General features: G+C 44.6%; 1 protein-coding gene across 1 annotated transcript in view; it reads right to left on the bottom strand.

Annotated features, from left to right (window-relative positions):
- Positions 1-22556, bottom strand: part of ism2a (isthmin 2a) — a 67655-nt gene that overhangs the window by 20883 nt on the left and 24216 nt on the right. The window contains exon 3 of the mRNA XM_060933715.1: positions 4897-5179. Within this exon, the coding sequence (XP_060789698.1) occupies positions 4897-5179 (283 nt within the window). The remainder of the gene's footprint in view (positions 1-4896; positions 5180-22556) is intronic.

Genomic DNA, 22556 nt, shown 5'->3' on the forward strand with positions numbered 1-22556 from the left:
TCGCTGACTGAATGGAGAGAGCGGGAGGGTGGACTACTATCACGTCTCCACATCTTAAATAAGAGGTAAATATTGCAGTCTATCGTTATTCAAAAACGTCAATTTCAAACACGATATCAATATATTTGTCCACGTTAATGAGAGGCTCGCGAACATTAAATGACGTTAACCTCTGTTAGCCTATCAATGCATAGGGCCTGACTAGCCTTTGGTAACACACTAAACGAATTATCTTTCATTTTTGGCACTTTTTCTGTTTGTGTAGATGGGAAGACATACTGAGAATCCAAATCGCCAACATTTGAAATAATTGTTTTGAATTATTTCTTGTCTTATTTAATGAAGGTTGTAATAGAATTAGCCTACATTTGGCTTAAGCTGGATGAAACAGAGACATAATTTTATAGCCATTTGTTAAACAGCTGACAGGGAACGTAATTAACTGTTCCGGGAACGAAATTTTTTTTGTTCTAACCGGTTCAGGAACGTCTATTTAATGGTGGAACCCAAAACCGGAAACGTTAAAATTCCGTTTCTGTTCAGAACGAACCAATAGGAAAAAAGTTCTGGTTCAAAGCCCTGGTCTGTAGGCATCTCAATTCTAAACAAATAAACAAACAAAGAGAAAGATTCCTATATAATCAAGAATCATGCAGGCCTTTACTGTATATGACTCCTTTATGATCACAGCACAAATTAATTTTATAAATCTAGTGTACCAATTCAAATACTACGCACTCCTAATTCAAATACTAGGTTTGGCTCTAGGATGAAATATTCAACAATTCTAAAACCAGTACAACCGATAGTGATCTTTGGCCTGTTTAATTTATTAATACTAAAATCACGGACCTGCAGCTTGAAGTCACAGACAACAGGAAGGTCGTTGGCCCACTTTGAGAAGCATGGACATGTGAATACACGACCGTTCAAAAGTTTCTAATCAGAAATACACTCTATACATTGCTAATGTAGTAAATGACTCTTCTAGCTGCAAATGTCTGGTTTTTGGTGCAATATCTACATAGGTGGGCGGCACGGTGGTGTAGTGGTTAGCGCTGTCGCCTCACAGCAAGAAGGTCCTGGGTTCGAGCCCTGGGGCCAGCGAGGGCCTTTCTGTGTGGAGTTTGCATGTTCTCCCCGTGTCCGCGTGGGTTTCCTCCGGGTGCTCCGGTTTCCCCCACAGTCCAAAGACATGCAGGTTAGGTTAACTGGTGACTCTAAATTGAGCGTAGGTGTGAATATGAGTGTGAATGGTTGTCTGTGTCTATGTGTCAGCCCTGTGATGACCTGGCGACTTGTCCAGGGTGTACCCCGCCTTTCGCCCGTAGTCAGCTGGGATAGGCTCCAGCTTGCCTGCGACCCTGTAGAAGGATAAAGGGGCTACAGATAATGAGATGAGATGAGATCTACATAGGTGTACACATACATGTCAACCTATACGGAATGTCCGTATTTTATACGGATTTGATTCAATAAACGTAGTATATGGGCGTACAAATAAAGTTATACGGATTCTTTAAAAAAACTTCAATATTTATTTAGAGCTATAATCAATTCCCACGATGATAAAAGAGCGCATAACATTTACAAACGTACTGTACACCACAGACAGCCAGTAAAGAGTCTTATGAAATCGCGCGATATCTTGTGGTAGCGAGACTTCGTTCCACTTCTGATCATGCGCACACCGCATTGCGAGAATCCCGCCAACCGGGAAGTAACATTTTGTTTGAAAAGCGTATTTCCACCTGAGCAACTTTCACTAGCGACTGAAAAGATTCTGAATGGGCACTCCGGCAAGATCAACAGAGACACTTACTGTGACATGCAGCCTAGTGAGGTATTGGTGCGGAGTGCTAAAAAAAAGCTGTCATGGAGCACAATTCAGAACATTAGAGTGACACTTTGTGGTTTTGTCAAACATTGGAGCTTTGTATTCATTCTGAAGGTTTATTGTTATTAATATTGAATAAAAAGTAACTTGGATATATCATTGTTAATTATCATTCAAATTTTAGGTAAATTATTTTAATTTGCATCTTATACGGATTTTATAAGGGAAATACGGATATTGGAGGTTGGTTATACAGGTTTGATTGACCAAAGGTTGACATGTATGTGTATAGAGGCCCATTTCCAGCAACTCTCACTCCAGTGTTCTAATGGTACAATGTGTTTGCTCATTGCCTCAGAAGGCTAATGGATGATTAGAAAACCCTTGTACAATCATGTTAGCACAGCTGAAAACAGTTGAGCTCTTTAGAGAAGCTATAAAACTGACCTTCCTTTGAGCAGATTGAGTTTCTGGAGCATCACATTTGTGGGGTCGATTAAATGCTCAAAATGGCCAGAAAAATGTCTTGACTATATTTTCTATTCATTTTACAACTTATGGTGGTAAATAAAAGTGTGACTTTTCATGGAAAACACAAAATTGTCTGGGTGACCCCAAACTTTTGAACGGTAGTGTATATTAATAAAAGAGACTTAAAAGAAAATAACGGGTGTATTTACTGTTTCTGTGTCAACAAAAATTGATTTTATAAATGTGAGTCAGCTGCTCATAAATCACAAGACGTTGTGACGGAAATGCCACACAACAGTTCGCATTGTTTTACTGGAGGGCGGTAATGAACTAATTGATTAAAATGTATTTGAGGGAGAAGAGAAAATGGTTTTCGTGCCAAGCCTAAAAAAAAAAACAACAAAAAAACCACCAGTGCCACAAATTCCTCGGCGAGCTCAAAGTTGTTTGAGCCGTGTGAAGTACATCTCAGCGCCAGGGCTCGAGATGAAAAGAAGAGCCGAGCACGCGGAGATGAAAAGAAGAGCTTGGATTGTCTGCCGCAATCTCGCAGCCTGTTCCAATCTGCCGTCTAATTATACACAAATATTAGTTGTTTAGCCAGTAGAGAGGCCCGACGCTGCCATTAGCAAAACACAGAGCTTCTAAACTCAGAGTTTTCCCAGCTACAGCGTCAAGCTCAAAGGCCCGCTTGCACAATGTTAGTAATGTGGGTCAAAATAAGTCGGGTACTGTCTCTGTCTTGTGCCACAAATATACAGTAAAAATGTTCATCACTGCTAAAATACACAGATCAGTGTGTGAAATGATATGGATTTTCCTTCTGGGTGATAAACATGCATGATGTCAGTAATTAACTAACAAAATCTCTGGAACCATGTAATAAATTCCTACATCTAAGGAAATGTTTATGGATTATAGACTATATAACAGAACAGGGGCGGCACGGTGGTGTAGTGGTTAGCGCTGTCGCCTCACAGCAAGAAGGTCCGGGTTCGAGCCCCGTGGCCGACGAGGGCCTTTCTGTGCGGAGTTTGCATGTTCTCCCCATGTCCGCGTGGGTTTCCTCCGGGTGCTCCGGTTTCCCCCACAGTCCAAAGACATGCAGGTTAGGTTAACTGGTGACTCTAAAATTGACCGTAGCTGTGAATGTGAGTGTGAATGGTTGTCTGTGTCTATGTGTCAGCCCTGTGATGACCTGGCGACTTGTCCAGGGTGTACCCCGCCTTTCGCCCGTAGTCAGCTGGGATAGGCTCCAGCTTGCCTGCGACCCTGTAGAAGGATAAAGCGGCTAGAGATAATGAGATGAGATAACAGAACAGAGTTAAAAATGAGCTACCTTAAAGAAAGAAAAAGAAAACACAATTTATGCTGGGTGTAGATAACTGAGCTGGAGTAAAAGGATAATAATTTAGTGTTGATGAAAAATATCCATCCATCTATCCATCCATCCACTATCTATACCAGCCTTTCTCAACCGGGGTGCCGAGGCACCCTGGCTTCATTAGGGGTGCCGTCAAAAAATTATATATTCTAACATCTCATCTCATTATCTGTAGCCGCTTTATCCTTCTACAGGGTCGCAGGCAAGCTGGAGCCTATCCCAGCTGACTACGGGTGAAAGGCGGGGTACACCCTGGACAAGTCGCCAGGTCATCACAGGGCTGACACATAGACACAGACAACCATTCACACTCACATTCACACCTACGGTCAATTTTAGAGTCACCAGTTAACCTAACCTGCATGTCTTTGGACTGTGGGGGAAACCGGAGCACCCGGAGGAAACCCACACGGACACGGGGAGAACATGCAAACTCCACACAGAAAGGCCCTCGCCGGCCACGGGGCTCGAACCCGGACCTTCTTGCTGTGAGGCGACGGTGCTAACCACTACACCACCGTGCCGCCCATATTCTAACATATTGAAATAAATAAAATAAATTAAAATTCCAAAAAATGATAGTTACCCTAATGCAGCTCATCGCCACCTCATGAATCATCAAAATTTGTCTCACGACCCCCTTTCCCATGTCACAACGTCACTGCCGGGGTCAGCGTATAGTCAGCGTGACTGCATATATTTTATATGGGGGTGCCTTGAGAATTTGCATACTTCTGAAGGGTGCCGTGACTGAAAAAAGGTTGAGAAACGCTGATCTATACCACTTATTCATCAAGGTCATGGGGAAAAATATCCAACAATCTGAAAAAATTAATAATTAAACGCCATCTTTGCCTGTAGTAACATAAAAAACAGCTTTAAAAAAATGCAGCATGGATAATCTGCATTGGTATGGGTTTTCTGTTTACTCCTGATAGGGATCAAACAAAAGGCCGAGTGAGAGACCATGGGAATTAGTGTGATTATATAACGGTCCTTAAGTGCAACCTCAAAACATAAATCATGTCAGGACTACAGAGGAGAGTGGGTTGTGCACTGCTGTTTCATACAATGAGAGGAATTCGTCTTAATTAAAGTACTGAAGAAATGCAATGTGTGCATTCGAAATCTGGTTTTCAAACCACAGTGCTCAAAAACCTCTGTCATCATTTCACATCAGTGAAATCTATTACATCTCCCTTACCATAACTCTCCATCGAGTCCCAGCCCTGCCACCGTCTGTCCCAATCCACTCCTACTCCGCTCAGCACGGAATCTTCTCCGTAGCTCAGGTCATCGCCGTTCTCCTCGAGACTGGCCTGGCTAGCACTCTCCTCGCTGGAGTCGTGGTATTCCCAGAAGAGAGGCCAGAAGAGTTTATTGTGGCCAAGCCATTCCTCGGAGTTCAGAGGCCAGTCGTTCCTACCCTCTTTAGCCAGGTCCATCTCGACCTCCATCTGAGGGTCGTCCACAACCTCAATAGTCACCTGACACAAGACCAAGGGAAATGATAATGACACAAACACTGCATTTTCTTTTGGAAAAAAAAAGAAGTTAAATCTTGGTTCTTTAGTAAGTCAGGTTCTCACTACTTGTTTTCCCTTAACATCTTGAGCGTATGTTCTCCACAGCTCCCTATTGGCAATGTACGGGTGAAAACTTGTGCATGGCATACCAACTGACAATACACATGTTGACTTCCCATTGAACTGTATTTATTATCAGAGATGTTGATTATAATGAGTTCAGACAGCGGTCAATATGGTGGCTGCGTAATCGATGAATACACCGATTTTTTTCAGCGCTGTACTCGAGTCACTAAACCTCGAGTCCGAGTCCAGTCTTGAGTCCCCAGTGTTCAAGTCCAAGTCAAGTCCAAGTCATGAAAAAAAAAATTGAGTCGAGTCCACTATTGATCCGAGTTGAGTCCGAGAACAAGACTCCAACCGCACCATTTGACAATGGCTGTTTTAGTGCCACTGACATTAGTTTGTTCTTGAACATGACGTATGAACAGGTGAATGTACATTCTCTTTGTCAGGGAGTGCGAAATATTCTGTCAGAGATGGTTGGGAGACGGACGTAAATGCAGAAGGTGTGTTTATTAATACAAGCGAAGAAGGTAAACAATCGAGAATGGCAGGCAAAATTGTAAAACAGTGAAACAGGCAATAGGTCGAGTGAGGCACAAACAGGCTATCGTAGACTCAGCAGAATCAAAGACGAGAAACAGGAAATCAGGGATCAGGAAACCAAACAAGGAAATAAGGCTCAGTAATGTGTCAGCAACACAACTCAATACTTCGCAAAGTGAGTGTGTTTTCACAGGTTTTATATAGGCGTGCTGATTGTGCCTTAATCCTGTGCAGGTGCGAGTTGTTTACAGCACGCACGAGAGTCCGTTTGGCATGTTCACTGTCCGAAGCGCGCCCGAGAGTCTATCTGATGCACGCCCCAAGGCGCACAGGTGTGACACTCTTGCACGAAATTAGTACAAAAATTAATGTAGATATAAAATATCTTATGGCAAATTATTATGGCATGTTACAAAAAAATAAAGAAAAAATCCGAGGCCTCGTCTCCAATTTATGAGTCCGAATGCAGTTAATGCACGAGTCCAAGTCCAAGTCATCAGTGCTCAAGTTCAAGTCGAATCACAAGTCCTTAAAATTAGGGCACAAGTCGGACTTGAGTCCCAGTCCTGGACTCGAGTATTACAAGCCTGATTTTTTCAAATTTCGTTCCTTTTTAGGTAGGATTTTTTTACACTTTTTATTGACGCTGTTCATAATCTGCTTAGATACCGTAAAATACCAAATAATAGCCCGGGCTATTATTTGTCTCAATCACGTAAGAGACCCGGCGCGTATTAGAGACTAGGCGGCTATTTGGAACAGGCGATTAATTCCTTCTTCACAAACACCTTCCCCAAAATCTACCTCAAAACGGGGAAAAAATCATTCTCAGATAGGCCTTCTTTTAACCAGTATAACTTACAGTTTGTTTAGAGTTAGATTACAGATAGCACGGTGCCGACTTCGGGGAATTTTGAAGACGCAGAATGCATCTTCGCATGGCACAGTCGGGGTGGATAAAGGATAAATCACACACCTTTTCCTGTTAATGACTAGTTAAGCGCATGCTTTACAAAATAATCAAGAAACCACACCATTGTCTGTGCGCAGCACTGTGATTTAATTACTCTGCAAAGTTATGGTCACTTGCTATCACCCTCACCCATGCAGCCTCCACCCTTTGCGCTTCGCGATGTCTGTCAATCTGAAATTGCATGGAGGGCGCAACGTTGAAGCAACATAATTAGGGTGCGAAGTGTCAAACCAAAGGGTTTTTTCTTATGCTGAAAAATAAGTGACCTGCAGTGGCTACATACTGTCATCTTGCATTCTCACGTTTCTCTCCAAGACGTCTCCCTATTTGGCGGATATGAGCCTATTCCCCGAGTGAGTTGGTACGGTGGCTCGACCCCGTAGAAAACTTAAAGTTCGGATGAAAGTTAGTTGAATAGGTTACTGACTTGTAGGCCTACATGTTGCCTGCCTGACGCGTGCTTCTGCCCAACTTGCACGGCAGATTACTTGTTGAAAAGGCCCCTTGGATTAGATTGGCCGCGAGCAGACTGAAATGCATGTTAGAACGCTCTCACCTTTTTTGTAAAGCGTCTTCCAGATCCGAATGGGTAAGAGCAAGTGAAATGGTATAAGGTCTTTAATAAAACTCAGTGTGTGCTTTGACGCATGCATTCGGCAATTTAGGTCGTTTAACAGAAGCAGCAGTCCAACCTTGGAAACCCGCAGTCCTCAATGTCACCACACACGCTGGGTATTCCTCATTCGATGACGTAAGTCAGGGGTTCTCAACCTTTTGCAACCTGGGCCCCACCAAAGCTGGTTCATTGCAGTTGGGGGCCCCTCTTCTCGCCCCGCCCCCATCCCCCCCCCAAACACACTCACCCGCAGTGACGCCACCCGACCTACAGCACCTTATATCGACCGATAGATAGATAGATAGATAGATAGATAGATAGATAGATAGATAGATAGATAGATAGATAGATAGATAGATAGATAGATAGCTAGCCCTGGGCTAGATTATTATTATTATTATTATTATTATTAGTAGTAGTAGTAGTAGTAGTAGTAGTAGTAGCAGCAGTAGTAGCATTATCCATTCCATAGAAATACATAGGCCTATTATCATTATTAGGCTATTGTTATAATTGGCAGTAGCACCACATTTCTAATCTGCTTTCGGGCATTATTATAATTATAATTATTATTATTATTATTATTATGGCCTATTATCATTACTAAGCTGTTGGCAGTAGTACAAGACTTATGTTCTTTCAGGCATTATTATTATTATTAGGCCTATTATTATTATTATTATTATTATTATTGCTGTTGTTGGTTGTTGATATTATTATTATTATTATTATTATTATGCTATTATTATTAATAGGCATCATTATTATTATTATTATCTCATCTCATCTCATTATCTCTAGCCGCTTTATCCTTCTACAGGGTCGCAGGCAAGCTGGAGCCTATCCCAGCTGACTACGGGCGAAAGGCGGGGTACACCCTGGACAAGTCGCCAGGCCATCACAGGGCTGACACATAGACACAGACAACCATTCACACTCACATTCACACCTACGGTCAATTTAGAGTCACCAGTTAACCTAACCTGCATGTCTTTGGACTGTGGGGGAAACCGGAGCACCCGGAGGAAACCCACGCGGACACGGGGAGAACATGCAAACTCCACACAGAAAGGCCCTCGCCGGCCCTGGGGCTCGAACCCAGGACCTTCTTGCTGTGAGGCGACAGCGCTAACCACTACACCACCGTGCCGCCCATTATTATTATTATTATTATTATTATTAGTGTTTTTATTAGGTATTTTATTAGGCTTATCATTAGCTGGCTATTGATATCATTGGGAATTGGGACCAGGCGTGAATTTAGGTTTTACTTTTTACTGTGCCTTTGTGATCTGCATTTGCGTTAATGCGAGACCTGAGCCTGCTTTGCCTTACAAAGATCCTCGATTCTTGGCGAAATGTTTGACAAGCACAGTCTCAAGTCATCCTCAATTTGCGCACGATTGCGATATTTCGTTTTGAGCGCAGTCATTTTTGAAAATCCTGCCTCACACAAGTAGGTCGATGCGAATGGGATGAGCAGTTTCAAGGCTATGTCACACAGTTGCGGGTACTCCTGCATCAATGCTGCCCAGAATGTCGAAAGAGGGCATGAGGTGAAGACTGCCTTAAGTCTACTGTCACTCTTCAGCTCAATAAGCTGTTCCTGCATGTCAACTGGAAGTTCGTCAGCAGTACACACAAATGGATCTCGAACCCACGCAAAAGAGCGATAATCCTCTGTGAAGTATGCCGCAAACTGTTTCTCATTACTGACAGGTGCTCTGACGCTGCTTGAAAGACAGATGAGAAATCGTGGGAAGTGCCTGCATTACTGATAAAGTCTGCAAGGCTTGGGAACATATCACAGTTCCCCCGACTGATGCGGCCACACACACAAGATTTTATGATAGATTTTATAATAGTATTGATTTGTATGTAATAGTCCAATGTCCTGCATTTTGACATGGGTAAATGTGTTGCATCTGCTTAGCTACTATAGCCTGTTAGCCCCAGATTTTTTTTTCCCTCCATACATGAAGCCTACTCGCGACCCCCCTGGAGTACCTCCGCGCCCCACCAGGGGGGCGCGCCCCCCCGGTTGAGAACCACTGACGTAAGTGATATCCCACACACCCATGTCAAACGTAATCGGCTAAGACATCTGTCAAAAGTTACGGAGTTGCATTCCTCAAGAAATATTACGGTAGACCAATATTATAACATTGAAATGGCATGTTTATTATCACGTAACAAAATGTTGTAAACAGTATTATAGAAATAATTTCATTCATTCATTCATTCATTCATTCATATTGTTTCGGTAGAAAACTATGCAATGCAAAATCGTTTAAACACCAGAAAAGTGCTGGGCCTCAAGATTCTAGATAGAACGTTCGGACGCTTTTTTTTTTTTTTAGACCCCGGCGAGTATTCGGAACCGGCCTTTATTTGTCACAACACACGCGTACACCCGGCCGTTAAAGGGAACTCGGCGGTTAATTGGAACTCGGCTATTATTTGGTATTTTACGGTAATATTCATTTCCCATGTTTAAACATGGTTCATACATAAATTAATGCATGTAGCTTAATCTTTGGCTTAAATATGGATATATTCAACCTATGCATGCTCCAGACAGGTGTGCCCGCGGAGCGTGTCTGGACCGTGCTTTTGTTTCGATATCTCAAGGGCTTCCCCCAAAACACTGGTTCCTCATTGGCTAAGAAAAATACATTTTGGCACATGACTGGGGATACCCCAGTCCAGTGTTTCTTGACCACTGTGCCGCAAAGTACCATCTAGTGGGCTGCGAATTTTTTTCAAGTTGAAGCTCATTTTTACTTGTAGTAGGGTACAATTGCTGGGTTGCATCTGATATCACATCCGCCTCATTAAGATACAGTCACACTACAGCTCACGATGCTTTATGATGGGTTATTGATGAAAATGAGGCATTTTGGTGGCAATGCTTGGTGATATACACGTGAGATAAAAGTTTTGGTCACATAGCAGGTGAACATTTGACTGTCACACCTTTGCGCACTTGAGTCTGGTGCAGCTCGAGCAGCCGTGCTCACTCACAGAACACATTGTGTATGCTCTTGGGACCTGGTTGTTATGGGAAACACTTGATACTAATTTGAGCGCAAACAGCACATGCAGATATGGACACTTCACAGAGACTTTGCGAAGTATTATCATTATCACGGTCATGTTTGTTTCTAGCCATGTTTATGACACTGTTTAAATACTCTGCTTTATGATTCTGCTTTGCTTTCGTTTGTGTTTTGTTTTTGCAAATATGGCGCCTGCTAATAAACACTCTTCCTGCACTTGGATTCGTCTACCGTCGTCTATCTTGTAGTGTCCTGATCCCCAGATCTTTAACCCAGCCACATATAAAAAGATATACACTTCCATGCTCTTCCAGGTTTTCATCTGTGTGTCCGTGTAGAATGATGTCTGCAGCACCAGGTAGTTTGAGATGTCGGGGAAATCAACGGATGGATGATTTTCCAACTTGTAGGAAAAATTCTTCTTTACTAGTATGTAAGTATCTAATCCCATTAAGTGGCTTCTATATCCACTTCTTGGTTTTAATAATTTGCTTGTTTGCTGTGCACAAACATGGCAGTAAGTTCTTGTGTTAATGGACCAGATTCCACTTTTGGATCATTCATCCCTTTTGACTGAGAATGACCTGCATGTATGGTTCGGCTTCTGGTACGTCCATACAGTTTTAAATACAATACCTACAATTAAAAACAGTTTGTTTTCATTGCATTTATTTAATTCCTGGACTCCCATCTGTAACAGGGAGTGATGTCGCATCCCATTAATACACTTTACAGTAGATTATTAGATTCTAATACAACCCCGATTCCAAAAAAGTTGGGACAAAGTACAAATTGTAAATAAAAATGGAATGCAATAATTTACAAATCTCTAAAACTGGTATTGTATTCACAATAGAACATAGACAACATATCAAATGTCGAAAGTGAGACATTTTGAAATTTCATGCCAAATATTGGCTCATTTGAAATTTCATGACAGCAACACATCTCAAAAAAGTTGGGACAGGGCAATAAGAGGCTGGAAAAGTTAAAGGTACAAAAAAGGAACAGCTGGAGGACCAAATTGCAACTCATTAGGTCAGTTGGCAATAGGTCATTAACATGACTGGGTATAAAAAGAGCATCTTGGAGTGGCAGCGGCTCTCAGAAGTAAAGATAGGAACAGGATCACCAATCCCCCTAATTCTGAGCCGACAAATAGTGGAGCAATATCAGAAAGGAGTTCGACAGTGTAAAATTGCAAAGAGTTTGAACATATCATCATCTACAGTGCATAATATCATCAAAAGATTCAGAGAATCTGGAAGAATCTCTGTGCGTAAGGGTCAAGGCCGGAAAACCATAATGGGTGCCCGTGATCTTCGGGCCCTTAGACGGCACTGCATCACATACAGGCACGCTTCTGTATTGGAAATCACAAAATGGGCTCAGGAATATTTCCAGAGAACATTATCTGTGAACACAATTCACCGTGCCATCTGCCGTTGCCAGCTAAAACTCTATAGTTCAAAGAAGAAGCCGTATCTAAACATGATCCAGAAGCGCAGACGTCTTCTCTGGGCCAAGGCTCATTTAAAATGGACTGTGGCAAAGTGGAAAACTGTTCTGCGGTCAGACAAATCAAAATTTGAAGTTCTTTATGGAAATCAGGGACGCCGTGTCATTCGGACTAAAGAGGAGAAGGACGACCCAAGTTCTTATCAGCGCTCAGTTCAGAAACATGCATCTCTGATGGTATGGGGTTGCATTAGTACGTGTGGCATGGGCAGCTTACACATCTGGAAAGATACCATCAATGCTGAAAGGTACATCCAGGTTCTAGAGCAACATATGCTCCCATCCAGACGACGTCTCGTTCAGGGAAGACCTTGCATTTTCCAACATGACAATGCCAAACCACATAGTGCATCAATTACAGCATCATGGCTGCATAGAAGAAGGGTCCGGGTACTGAACTGGCCAGCCTGCAGTCCAGATCTTTCACCCATAGAAAACATTTGGCGCATCATAAAACGGAAGATACGACAAAAGACCTAAGACAGTTGAGCAACTAGAATCCTACATTAGACAAGAATGGGTTAACATTCCTATCCCTAAACTTGAGCAACTTGTCTCCTCAGTCCCCAGACGTTTACAGACTGTTGTAAAGAGAAAAGGGGATGTCTCACAGTGGGAAACATGGCCTTGTCCCAACTTTTTTGAGATGTGTTGTTGTCATGAAATTTAAAATCACCTCATTTTTCTCTTTAAATGATACATTTTCTCAGTTTAAACATTTGATATGTCATCTATGTTCTATTCTGAATAAAATATGGAATTTTGAAACTTCCACATCATTGCATTCCATTTTTATTTACAATTTGTACTTTGTCCCAACTTTTTTGGAATCGGGGTTGTAGAATAGATGAGCCAAAATAATTGGGGATCTTTTTGATGGGCCCCAATTTGTTAAAAGTATGAATAGGTGGGCCTCGAAGTAGAAAAGGTTGAGAACCCCTGCCCTAGTGCATTGTGGGATGTGTGCGTATGCAGATTTCAAACCATACTATAGCTACAGGTTGTTCAATACTCAAAACATACATTTCAAACCATCACCCAATCTCACAAATTTGCCACAAATTTTCCAGGTAAATTGCGCGATCTGCAAAAAAAAAAAGCATATATAGCGAGACAGATTGATCGCTTGTGCCCAATTTAGTACTTTCATTTCAATTATTTAAACTGAGGAACAACTGTTTGGCTGCTTCTGAACACCAGCACTCCTTGTTTCAGAATCGTCAGTTATATGCAAACGATGTTAATATGCCTATTTCCTTCATGGTGTTTATAGCCACATTTTAAATGACTGCCAGAAGGATGGTTTGGCCACTGAAAGCACGTTCAGCTGAACTTACTGACAGAATATATATTTTTTTTTTACATTAATTCGGCCTAATTAATGACTGTATGCAAATTAGCCTGTATATGCAGATTATATATGCAAATTAGCTGGTTGAGACACTTTAAAGAGGTTCATGGCCCACAGAAACTTCCAGATATTGTTCATGCAATAAAATAAAAAGAAAACCTATTGATATTACCATTTAGCCTCGTAAACCGCATGTAAATTAGATATTTTTATGCTATTTAGTCTCATTAATTATGCAGAGAAGTTAAAAAAAATTGAAATGCCTGGATTCTGTGGGGAAAAACAACGTAGCACAAAAAATGAACAAATTTGGCAATTTAGTAACAGGAACAGTTTTATTTCCAGGATTAGGAATTTGTTTTTCTTAAAAAACACCATTGTTCCTTGCTAACTGCCGATTGTTTATACAGGCCCATTTCTCTGAAAACAACAATATCCGAGACCTAAAAACGTCCATAAAAACTGAACCACTGTACTGATTTGCCTGATTTTTTTTAATTAATCAGAATTTTCAAAGATTTATAATTTATAAGTTTTACATCTCTTGGCCATACTTCAAATTCCTGTCTGAACTCCCTAGTGATTACCAAACTGTGAAAATGCCCTTTTAGCATCCCTCAAGTCAACTCCTCAGAGGATGTTTACATCGTGACAGGATCACCATGCCATGACTTGCAAGATGGTAAAGATATTCTGTTTCCTCAGCAAGCCGAGACAGAGAACCGTCTGTTTATGTTGCTCCTGAGACAACAATCTGATGGTTCCAGGAGCGGTTTATATAAATCCCTGTATCGTAGTGATTAAGCTACCGTAGTAACAGCCATTACGTCAGTCGGCCTTGTCTTCATCCTCCTCCTCCTCGATTTGCCAGAACACGTGAGCAGGTCGTACATTCTTATAATTCTTACAGAGTATAAGGAGGTTTTAATCTGCTAATATTACACATGTAATGCTTATAACTGTTATTATTCTATCCACATTCACAGGATACGAGCAATCGTGCATTCTGATTGGCTGCTCTACTACTAGGATATCACCTCATATACGGTGATTAGAGAAAAATGAAACGGCAGAGCGTGTTGCTGAACCAACCGAGGATGGAATAAAAACTGTACTCGCAAACAAAACCCCCAAAAATACAAAAAAGCCACAAAATATGGAATAAAAAGTATTTGAGGGTAAGAACGTATCTTTTTTTTTCAAGAATTATAGCATTTTTCACAAATTGCTACTGTTATTTCATCAGGTTGTTTACATTCTAAGCGGAAATGACTTTGTCAGACGTTTTGTGAAAAGTTTTTATCAAATTTGCAAAAAAAAAAAAAAACGCTCCGTTTCTCAAAATCCATAACCTAGTAAACTAGACCCAACCGCCTAGCGGCCAAAAATATTTTTTGCCTAGCGAATGGGTCTAGTCTTGCACCATATAAACAAAAACACCCCAGGCATCAAATCGTGCCCGCCAATCACAACGCAAGGTTTTTGTTTGGATTCTTTGGGCGGGCTTTTGCAGGAGTGACGATAAAGCTGCGCGACAGGAAAGATGGCTACGGCTAGTGAACAGCGCGCGTTTGACTCCGCTTTGGAATCAGTTTTAGAAGAATTAGACTTGGAGTTTTCGTTGAAACATGAGCAGGAAGAGGCTCTCCGCTCATTCCTTTTCAAGAAGGACGTTTCGCTGTTTTGCCGACCGGCTATGGCAAAAGTCTGATCTACCAGCTGGCTCCGCTCGTAGCCAAAAGGATGGGGCTAGTTTGTGCAGTACGAAGAATTAATAAACAGCTTTGAAACATTACTTTTTGATTGTTTCTTATTTTCCCGTTATTTTAAATTTAAGGGAAATTATTTCACCAAACACCACTAAATAAAAACTCTCAAAAACAGTTTAAGCAAACCCTTGAAAAACACTTGGAAAAAAAATGTGTATGTGGTACAGACTCCAAACTTGTGGTCATTATCTCCAAACTTCTTAATATCTAGAACCTGTTTATTAATTAATACGCATTTTGAAAAATTATTTAATTTCAAGGTCTCCCCCACTGCGCGCTCTGACTACGTCACAGTCACTGTTGCGCTGATTGGTCAGAGCGTTGGCCTATGCGCACAGAGACAGTTTGAAAGACAGCGGGTTGTTCCTCCTACCCGCTTCGGAAATGTCTACGGATCGAGGCCAGACTAAATATTCACATTTAGTCTGGCTTGCCAGGCTACAAAATCCAGTGAATGTGGATAGGATAAAACAGTTATTCCACTCAATCTCGTTGTACATGGTTTATAGCCAACTCAGTGCTACGCGCCTCGTCGGCTATCAGCTCATGTACGACTCGAGTTCGTGGAATAACTTAAATACGTTGAGGTGTTCTGTAAGATGCTCATTTAACATTTATGAAAGGAGTCTCTGTAACTTTACGTTTTCTGAAATGAGAAAGACAGGGGATGGGGAGACTACATTTTGCAGTCTGTAGCGTTTTTTAACTTCTAGAAAAATTAACCAGCATCATACATGAGAACACAGACTAACTTGTTTCAACGCTAAATGTTAGTATAGGTTTAATGGAACTATAACGTATGTATTCTTTAATAATTAAAACATTTATTAGAGTTGGCAAATTGCTGTGGTATTAGAGGAATGAAACACTTCGAGGCAGGCTGTTATGGGGAAATAATCAACTCTGGGATGCTAACAGTAATTCCATTTCATCACACCATACTGTCATTAATTATTTTCCTGGACTTAGCCCCGCCCCCAGCAGGAACAGAGCTCATCAGTGTTTTACTGCAATTGGTTTTGCACAGAGAGCAGAGAACAAAATGACAAAGTTCTCCTTTAAGCCAGTTTGTACAAGGCTGATTGAGAGAGCTGTGGATCACTTCTGGCTTTATTTCATTTTACACAACTTGTTTTCGCCTTACAGAGTGCAAGTCAAGTTTCTCGATCAGAAAACATTCGCTAGCACAAACTCCTCTGTCCTTGAAAATGTATTATACTTACGATGTATAAAAAAAGACTTAATAAAGCAAATAAAACAAATAAGGACACATGCAAATGAAAACAGCTTTGTCTGGTATTCATGCACGATGGACCGTTCCCACTTGGACAGCTTCAACTTTTTCCCTGTTATAAAAGTCAATTGTGTATTTTTTCCCAGAAGTCTAACTTCATTTCCTTTCAAATCCTCATGAACACAAACAATGTAATAGCACTAAAAATAAAAAAGGACCCTACTTTACTTCATTTTAAAGGCACATTTAAAACGACTTGGATAAGCTCTTGCAGTAAACATTAAAAACAGACTGTTAAAATAATACACTGGCCTTTCACCTTCTGGATTTTCCTTGTTTTTGTTCCCTCTTTTATAAACTCTGCGGAAAGGTTTGAGAGAGACGGCCGAACTGCGCTCCACTAGCATAGAGGTCTCGCATCGGGTAATTTAAGAGGCCTCTTTGCTTAAGAACAGCCGCGACACAGCCAGTAAGTGCATAAAAAACCAACTCTCTTTTGCAATCACATTGTTTCATACTGTTATTACAATGAGTGCACAGGTTAACTGCATCCAGCGCAAAATGGTGCCAAGTGAAATTAATTCATTTCTCTGAACTACTACAAGTTGATCAGGTAGGTGGAAGGTCTACAGGACCAATCACTGTCACAAAGGAACATATTTGTTATGTTTCCCAACAATAATTTGCTGTAAATGTCTTTTGCATGGATGCCAAAGCATACAGATAGTCAATGAGGCCTCCAACCTCCAAACTGCCAAAATGACAGCACATTAGCACAATTTCTCTGAGCCATTAAGTAAATAGTTTTCTGAACTTCACTAAAACTCCATTTCAGTGTTTTCCCTGCTAAAATACACCCGCGTTAAATTTAACAAGTTAATCTGGTTTTAGACTGTAATTTTAACCGTTTTGCAAGATCACAGCGTATGAGATAAAATCGTAGCTAAATTCTCCAACAGACTGAGTGATAACATGTTCTCCATGCTGCTTTATACAACAGCGATCCAATCACGTGGCTCAAATGATTCCTTGGACCAATTCTACTGCACTTGGGTCTAATGCAGGGGTTCTCAACCTTTTCTACTTCAAGGCCCACCTATTCATACTTGTAACGAGTTGGGGCCCATAAAAAGATCCCCAATTATTTTGGCTTATCTATTTGTGGCAGGGGCGGCACGGTGGTGTAGTGGTTAGCACTGTCGCCTCACAGCAAGAAGGTCCTGGGTTCGAGCCTCGGGGCCGGCAAGGGCCTTTCTGTGCGGAGTTTGCATGTTCTCCCCGTGTCCGCGTGGGTTTCCTCCGGGTGCTCCGGTTTCCCCCACAGTCCAAAGACATGCAGGTTAGGTTAACTGGTGACTCTAAATTGAGCGTAGGTGTGAATGTGAGTGTGAATGGTTGTCTGTGTCTATGTGTCAGCCCTGTGATGACCTGGCGACTTGTCCAGGGTGTACCCCGCCTTTCACCCGTAGTCAGCTGGGATAGGCTCCAGCTTGCCTGCGACCCTGTAGACAGATAAAGCGGCTAGAGATAATGAGATGAGATGAGATATTTGTGGCAGCGGGGGCGTGGTCAAGCATCAGTCTGTGACCGGAGGATGGAGTCAGGGAAGGTAAGTGGCAGAATCACTGCACCTGATGTCAATTAACCTGTGTGTGTCTTCCCCAGTGACCGCGCCCTATATAAGGAGAGAGAGCGGAGGACTGGAGCTCTCTCCCCAACCAGATGACTGGTGTGTGTGTGTGCATGCGCTTGTCTGGGAGAGTGTAACGCTGGAAAAAGTGTCACAATAAAGAGTTTTTGGAAACTCAGTTCTGGCCTGCCATACTTCTGTGCTCCACCCACCCGCTTTAAGTATCACAGTGGTGCCAAAACCTGGGAATGGAGCACAGAGGAGAACAGCCCCATGAAGTCTTCCCCCTTCGCAGACCTGATCCACGTCCTCACCACGGCCCAACAGAGCCAGCACCAGGCGCTGGTCGCCCTCCGAAAGGAGCAAGAGCAACGGTTCGAGGCCCTGGTGCCAGCGCAACAGGAAGATCGTCAGGCATTCCGGCACTTCCTTGCGTCGGCGGGGTCCACCGCCTCCACCGCCGCGAGCCCACCCCACCTCACGACAACCCCGAGGCCTTCCTTGCGCTATTCGAACAAGCAGCAGAGGCCTGGGGCTGGCCGGTGGAACAGTGCGCGGCGCACCTCCTCCCCTGCTAACGGGCGAGGCGCAGCTGGCCATGCTACAGCTCCCCGCCGACAGCCGGCTCGTCTACGCAGACCTGCGCCGGGCCATCCTCCAGCGTGTGGGGCGCACCCCTGAACAACAACTCCAGCGCTTCCGCGCTCTACGCCTAGAGGAGGTCGGCCGGCTGTTCGCGTTTGGCCAGCAACTCCGGGACGCCTGCCGGCGGTGGCTGAGGGCTGACAACCGCGACGCCGAGGAAATCGTCGATCTGGTGGCACTGGAGCAGTTCATCGTCCGACTTCCCGAAAGAACTGCGGAGTGGGTCCAGTGCCATCATCCGGCGTCACTGGATCAGGCCATCGAGTTGGCGGAAGATCATTTGGTGGCTGTTCCCATGGCAGGATCGCAGATTTCCTCCTCTCCTCTCTCCTTTCTCTCTCCCCCTCCCCTTCTGTGTCTCGTCCTCGCCCCATTCCCCCACCGCGGAGGTGGGGGCCGGCTTCACCCCAGCTGGCCCGCTGCACCCACAGTGCCCTCCAATTTCCCGCTTCTGTGTCTGTCTCTCCCCCCCCAGGTGAGTGAGCCCCAGAGCGCTGGTGCAGAGAGAAAGCCCGGGCCGGTTTGCTGGCGCTGCGGGGAGCCGGGGCACCTCCAGCATCAGTGCTTGGCAATGGAGGTGGGCGCTGTGGTCCAGATTCCCGATGCGCCAGGAACCGCCCTCGATTGGACTGGAGCGTATCGCATACCAGTTAGTGTCCAAGGGGATACGTATCAGGCTTTGGTGGAATCTGGCTGTAATCAGACCTCAATCCACCAAAGCCTGGTGCAAGACAAGGCATTGGGGGGAGCACAATTGGTGAAGGTGTTGTGTGTGCACGGGGATGTTTACAACTACCCTTTAGTGTCCGTCCACATTTTATTTCAAGGGGAGAAATTTAGTGTGAAGGTGGTGGTTAATCCTCGCCTTACCCACTCGATAATTTTGGGGACTGATTGGCCGGGATTTCGGGAATTAATGACTCATTTAGTGAAGAGTGGGTCCTGCCGTAGTTCAGCAGGGGGAGGTCCCGGTGTTGCATTGGTGGGAGCAGCTGTCACAGAGCCGTCTACGTTATCTCTACATCAGAGTGAGGAGCAGCAGGCTCCTCCTCCCTCTCTCGGGGAATCCCTCGCGGATTTCCCATTAGAGCAGTTGCGAGACGAGACTCTGCGGCATGCGTTTGACCAAGTGAGAGTAATCGATGGTCAAACGCTCCAACCAAACGCCACCCCGTCCTTCCCCTATTTCTCTATTATGAAGGATAGACTATACTGAGCGATGCAGGACACTCAGACTAAAGAGCAGATCACGCAGCTTTTGATCCCAAAGAGCCGCTGGGAATTGGTATTCCAGGCGGCTCACTTTAATCCCATGGCTGGACACTTGAGGCAAGATAAAACACTAGCCCAAATAATGGCCCGGTTCTATTGGCCAGGGATTCGTGGCGATGTCCGTAGGTGGTGTACGGCATGTCGCGAATGCCAGTTAGTAAATCCAGCGGCCATTTCAAAAGTGCCTTTGCTGCGCCCTCTGCCATTAATCGAGACCCCGTTCGAAAGAATTGGGATGGATCTCGTCAGGCCATTAGATCGGTCACCACGAGGGTATCACTTTATTTTAGTTCTGGTGGACTATGCAATGCGATACCCGGAAGCAGTGCCTCTTTGCAATATCTCAGCACGCAGTATTGCCAAAGCGCTCTTCCACGTCATCTCCCGAGTCAGAATCCCCAAAGAGATTCTGACTGATCAAGGCACTTTGTTTATGTCATGCACACTGCATGATCTGTATGGGTTACTAGGAATTAAGCCGATCCGCACCAGCGTTTATTACCCACAAACGGACGGTTTAGTTGAATGGTTCAGTCGCACCCTCAAGAACATAATTAAAAAGTTTGTACGCGAGGACACATGCAATTGGGATAAGTGGCTCAAACCCCTGTTATCTGCAGTGCAAGAGGTCCCACAAGCCTCCACGGGGTTCTCCCCGTTCGAATTATTATATGGGCGTAAGCCGCGCGGCATCCTAGATGTACTGTGGGAAAATTGGGAGGAGGAATCTTCACCAAGCAAAAATGAAATCCAATACGTTATTGACCTGCGCGCAAAACTCCACACACTCACACACCTAACCCAGAAGAATTTGCGGCAGGCCCAAGAATGGCAAATCCGCCTGTACGACAGGGGTACGTGCCTTAGGGAGTTCGCACCGGGAGATAAAGTACTCGTACTGTTGCCCACATTGAGCTCCAAATTGATCGCCAAGTGGCAAGTACCCTTTGAGGTCACACAGCGAGTCGAGGACGTTGACTATGAGGTGAGGCGAATGGACAGGGGTGGGGCACTACAGATTTACCACCTCAATCTGCTCAAACTCTGGAATGAGGAGGTCCCCGTTGCGTTGGTGTCGGTGGTTCCGGAGAAGGCGGAGCTGGGGCCGGAGGTTCAAAAAGGAGCATTGACATCGCTTACCTCTCCGGTCCCCTGTGGAGACCACCTCTCCCCGACCCAACTCATGGAGGTTGCCCAGTTGCAGACCAAATTTTCAGACGTGTTCTCGCCCCTGCCCAGCCGCACCCGCCTCATAGAACACCACATTGAGACGCCCCCGGGGATGGTAGTGCACAGCCACCCTTACAGGCTACCCGAACACAAGAAAAAGGTGGTTCGGGAAGAACTCGAGGCTATGCTCGAAATGGGCATCGTCGAGGAGTCCCACAGTGACTGGAGCAGCCCAGTGGTCTTTGTTCCCAAGGCCGATGGGTCGGTCCAGTTCTGTGTGGACTATAGAAAAGTCAATGCGGTGTCTAAATTCGATGCATACCCAGTGCTTCGTATTGACGAGTTGCTGGATCGACTAGGCATGGCTCGCTTTTATTCGACACTGGATTTGACAAAGGGTTATTGGCAGATCTCCTTGACTCCACTATCCCAAGAAAAAAACGGCTTTTTTCACACTGTTTGGCTTACACCAATTTGTCATACTTCCTTTTGGGCTGTTTGGGGCGCCCGCAACGTTCTAGCGGCTGATGGACAGGGTCCTCCGCCCCAACGCCACCTATGCAGCCGCATACTTAGACGACATAATAATCTATAGTAATGACTGGCCGCAGCATCTGCAACACCTGAGGGCCGTCCTTGAGTCGCTGAGGCAAGTGGGTCTCACGGCCAACCCAAAGAAGGGTGCGATTGGGCGGGTGGAAGTACGGTATCTGGGCTTCCACTTGGGCAATGGGCAGGTGCGTCCCCAAATTAATAAGACAGCAGTGATTGCGGCCTGCCCGAGGCCCAAGACCAAAAAGGGGGTGAGACAGTTCCTGGGGCTGGCTGGCTACTATTGTAGGTTTATACCTAATTATTCGGATGTCACCAGCCCGCTGACTGATCTCACTAAAAAGGGGGCACCAGATCCGGTCCAGTGGACGGAGCAATGCCAGCAGGTTTTCTCTGAGGTGAAGGCTGCACTGTGTGGGGGGCCACTGTTACACTCCCCTGACTTTTCTCTCCCCTTTATGGTGCAGATGGATGCGTCGGACAGAGGGCTGGGGGCTGTTTTGTCCCAGGAGGTGGAGGGAGAGGATCGCCCCGTGCTGTACATCAGCAGGAAGCTGTCAGTGCATGAAGGGCGCTACAGCACAATAGAGAAGGAGTGCCTAGCCATCAAGTGAGCGGTCCTCGCCCTCTGCTACTACCTGCTGGGATGCCCTTTCACCCTCTGTTAGGACCACACGCCCCTCCAGTGGCTCCACCGCATGAAGGATGCCAACGCACGGATCATCCGTTGGTATCTGGCACGCCAGCCCTTTAACTTCAAGGTGATCCACAGGCCAGGGGCACAGACGGTCGTGGCGGACTTCCTCTCCCGCCAAGGGGGGAGTCGGCTGCAGGCCGGACAGCTGCCCGGCCTGAGTCAGGCGGTGGGGGTATGTGGCAGCGGGGGCGTGATCAAGCATCGGTTTGGGACCGGAGGGCGGAGTCAGGGAAGGTAAGTGGA

This window comes from Neoarius graeffei, chromosome 11, assembly GCF_027579695.1.
Source record: "Neoarius graeffei isolate fNeoGra1 chromosome 11, fNeoGra1.pri, whole genome shotgun sequence".
Taxonomy (NCBI): Eukaryota; Metazoa; Chordata; class Actinopteri; order Siluriformes; family Ariidae; genus Neoarius; species Neoarius graeffei.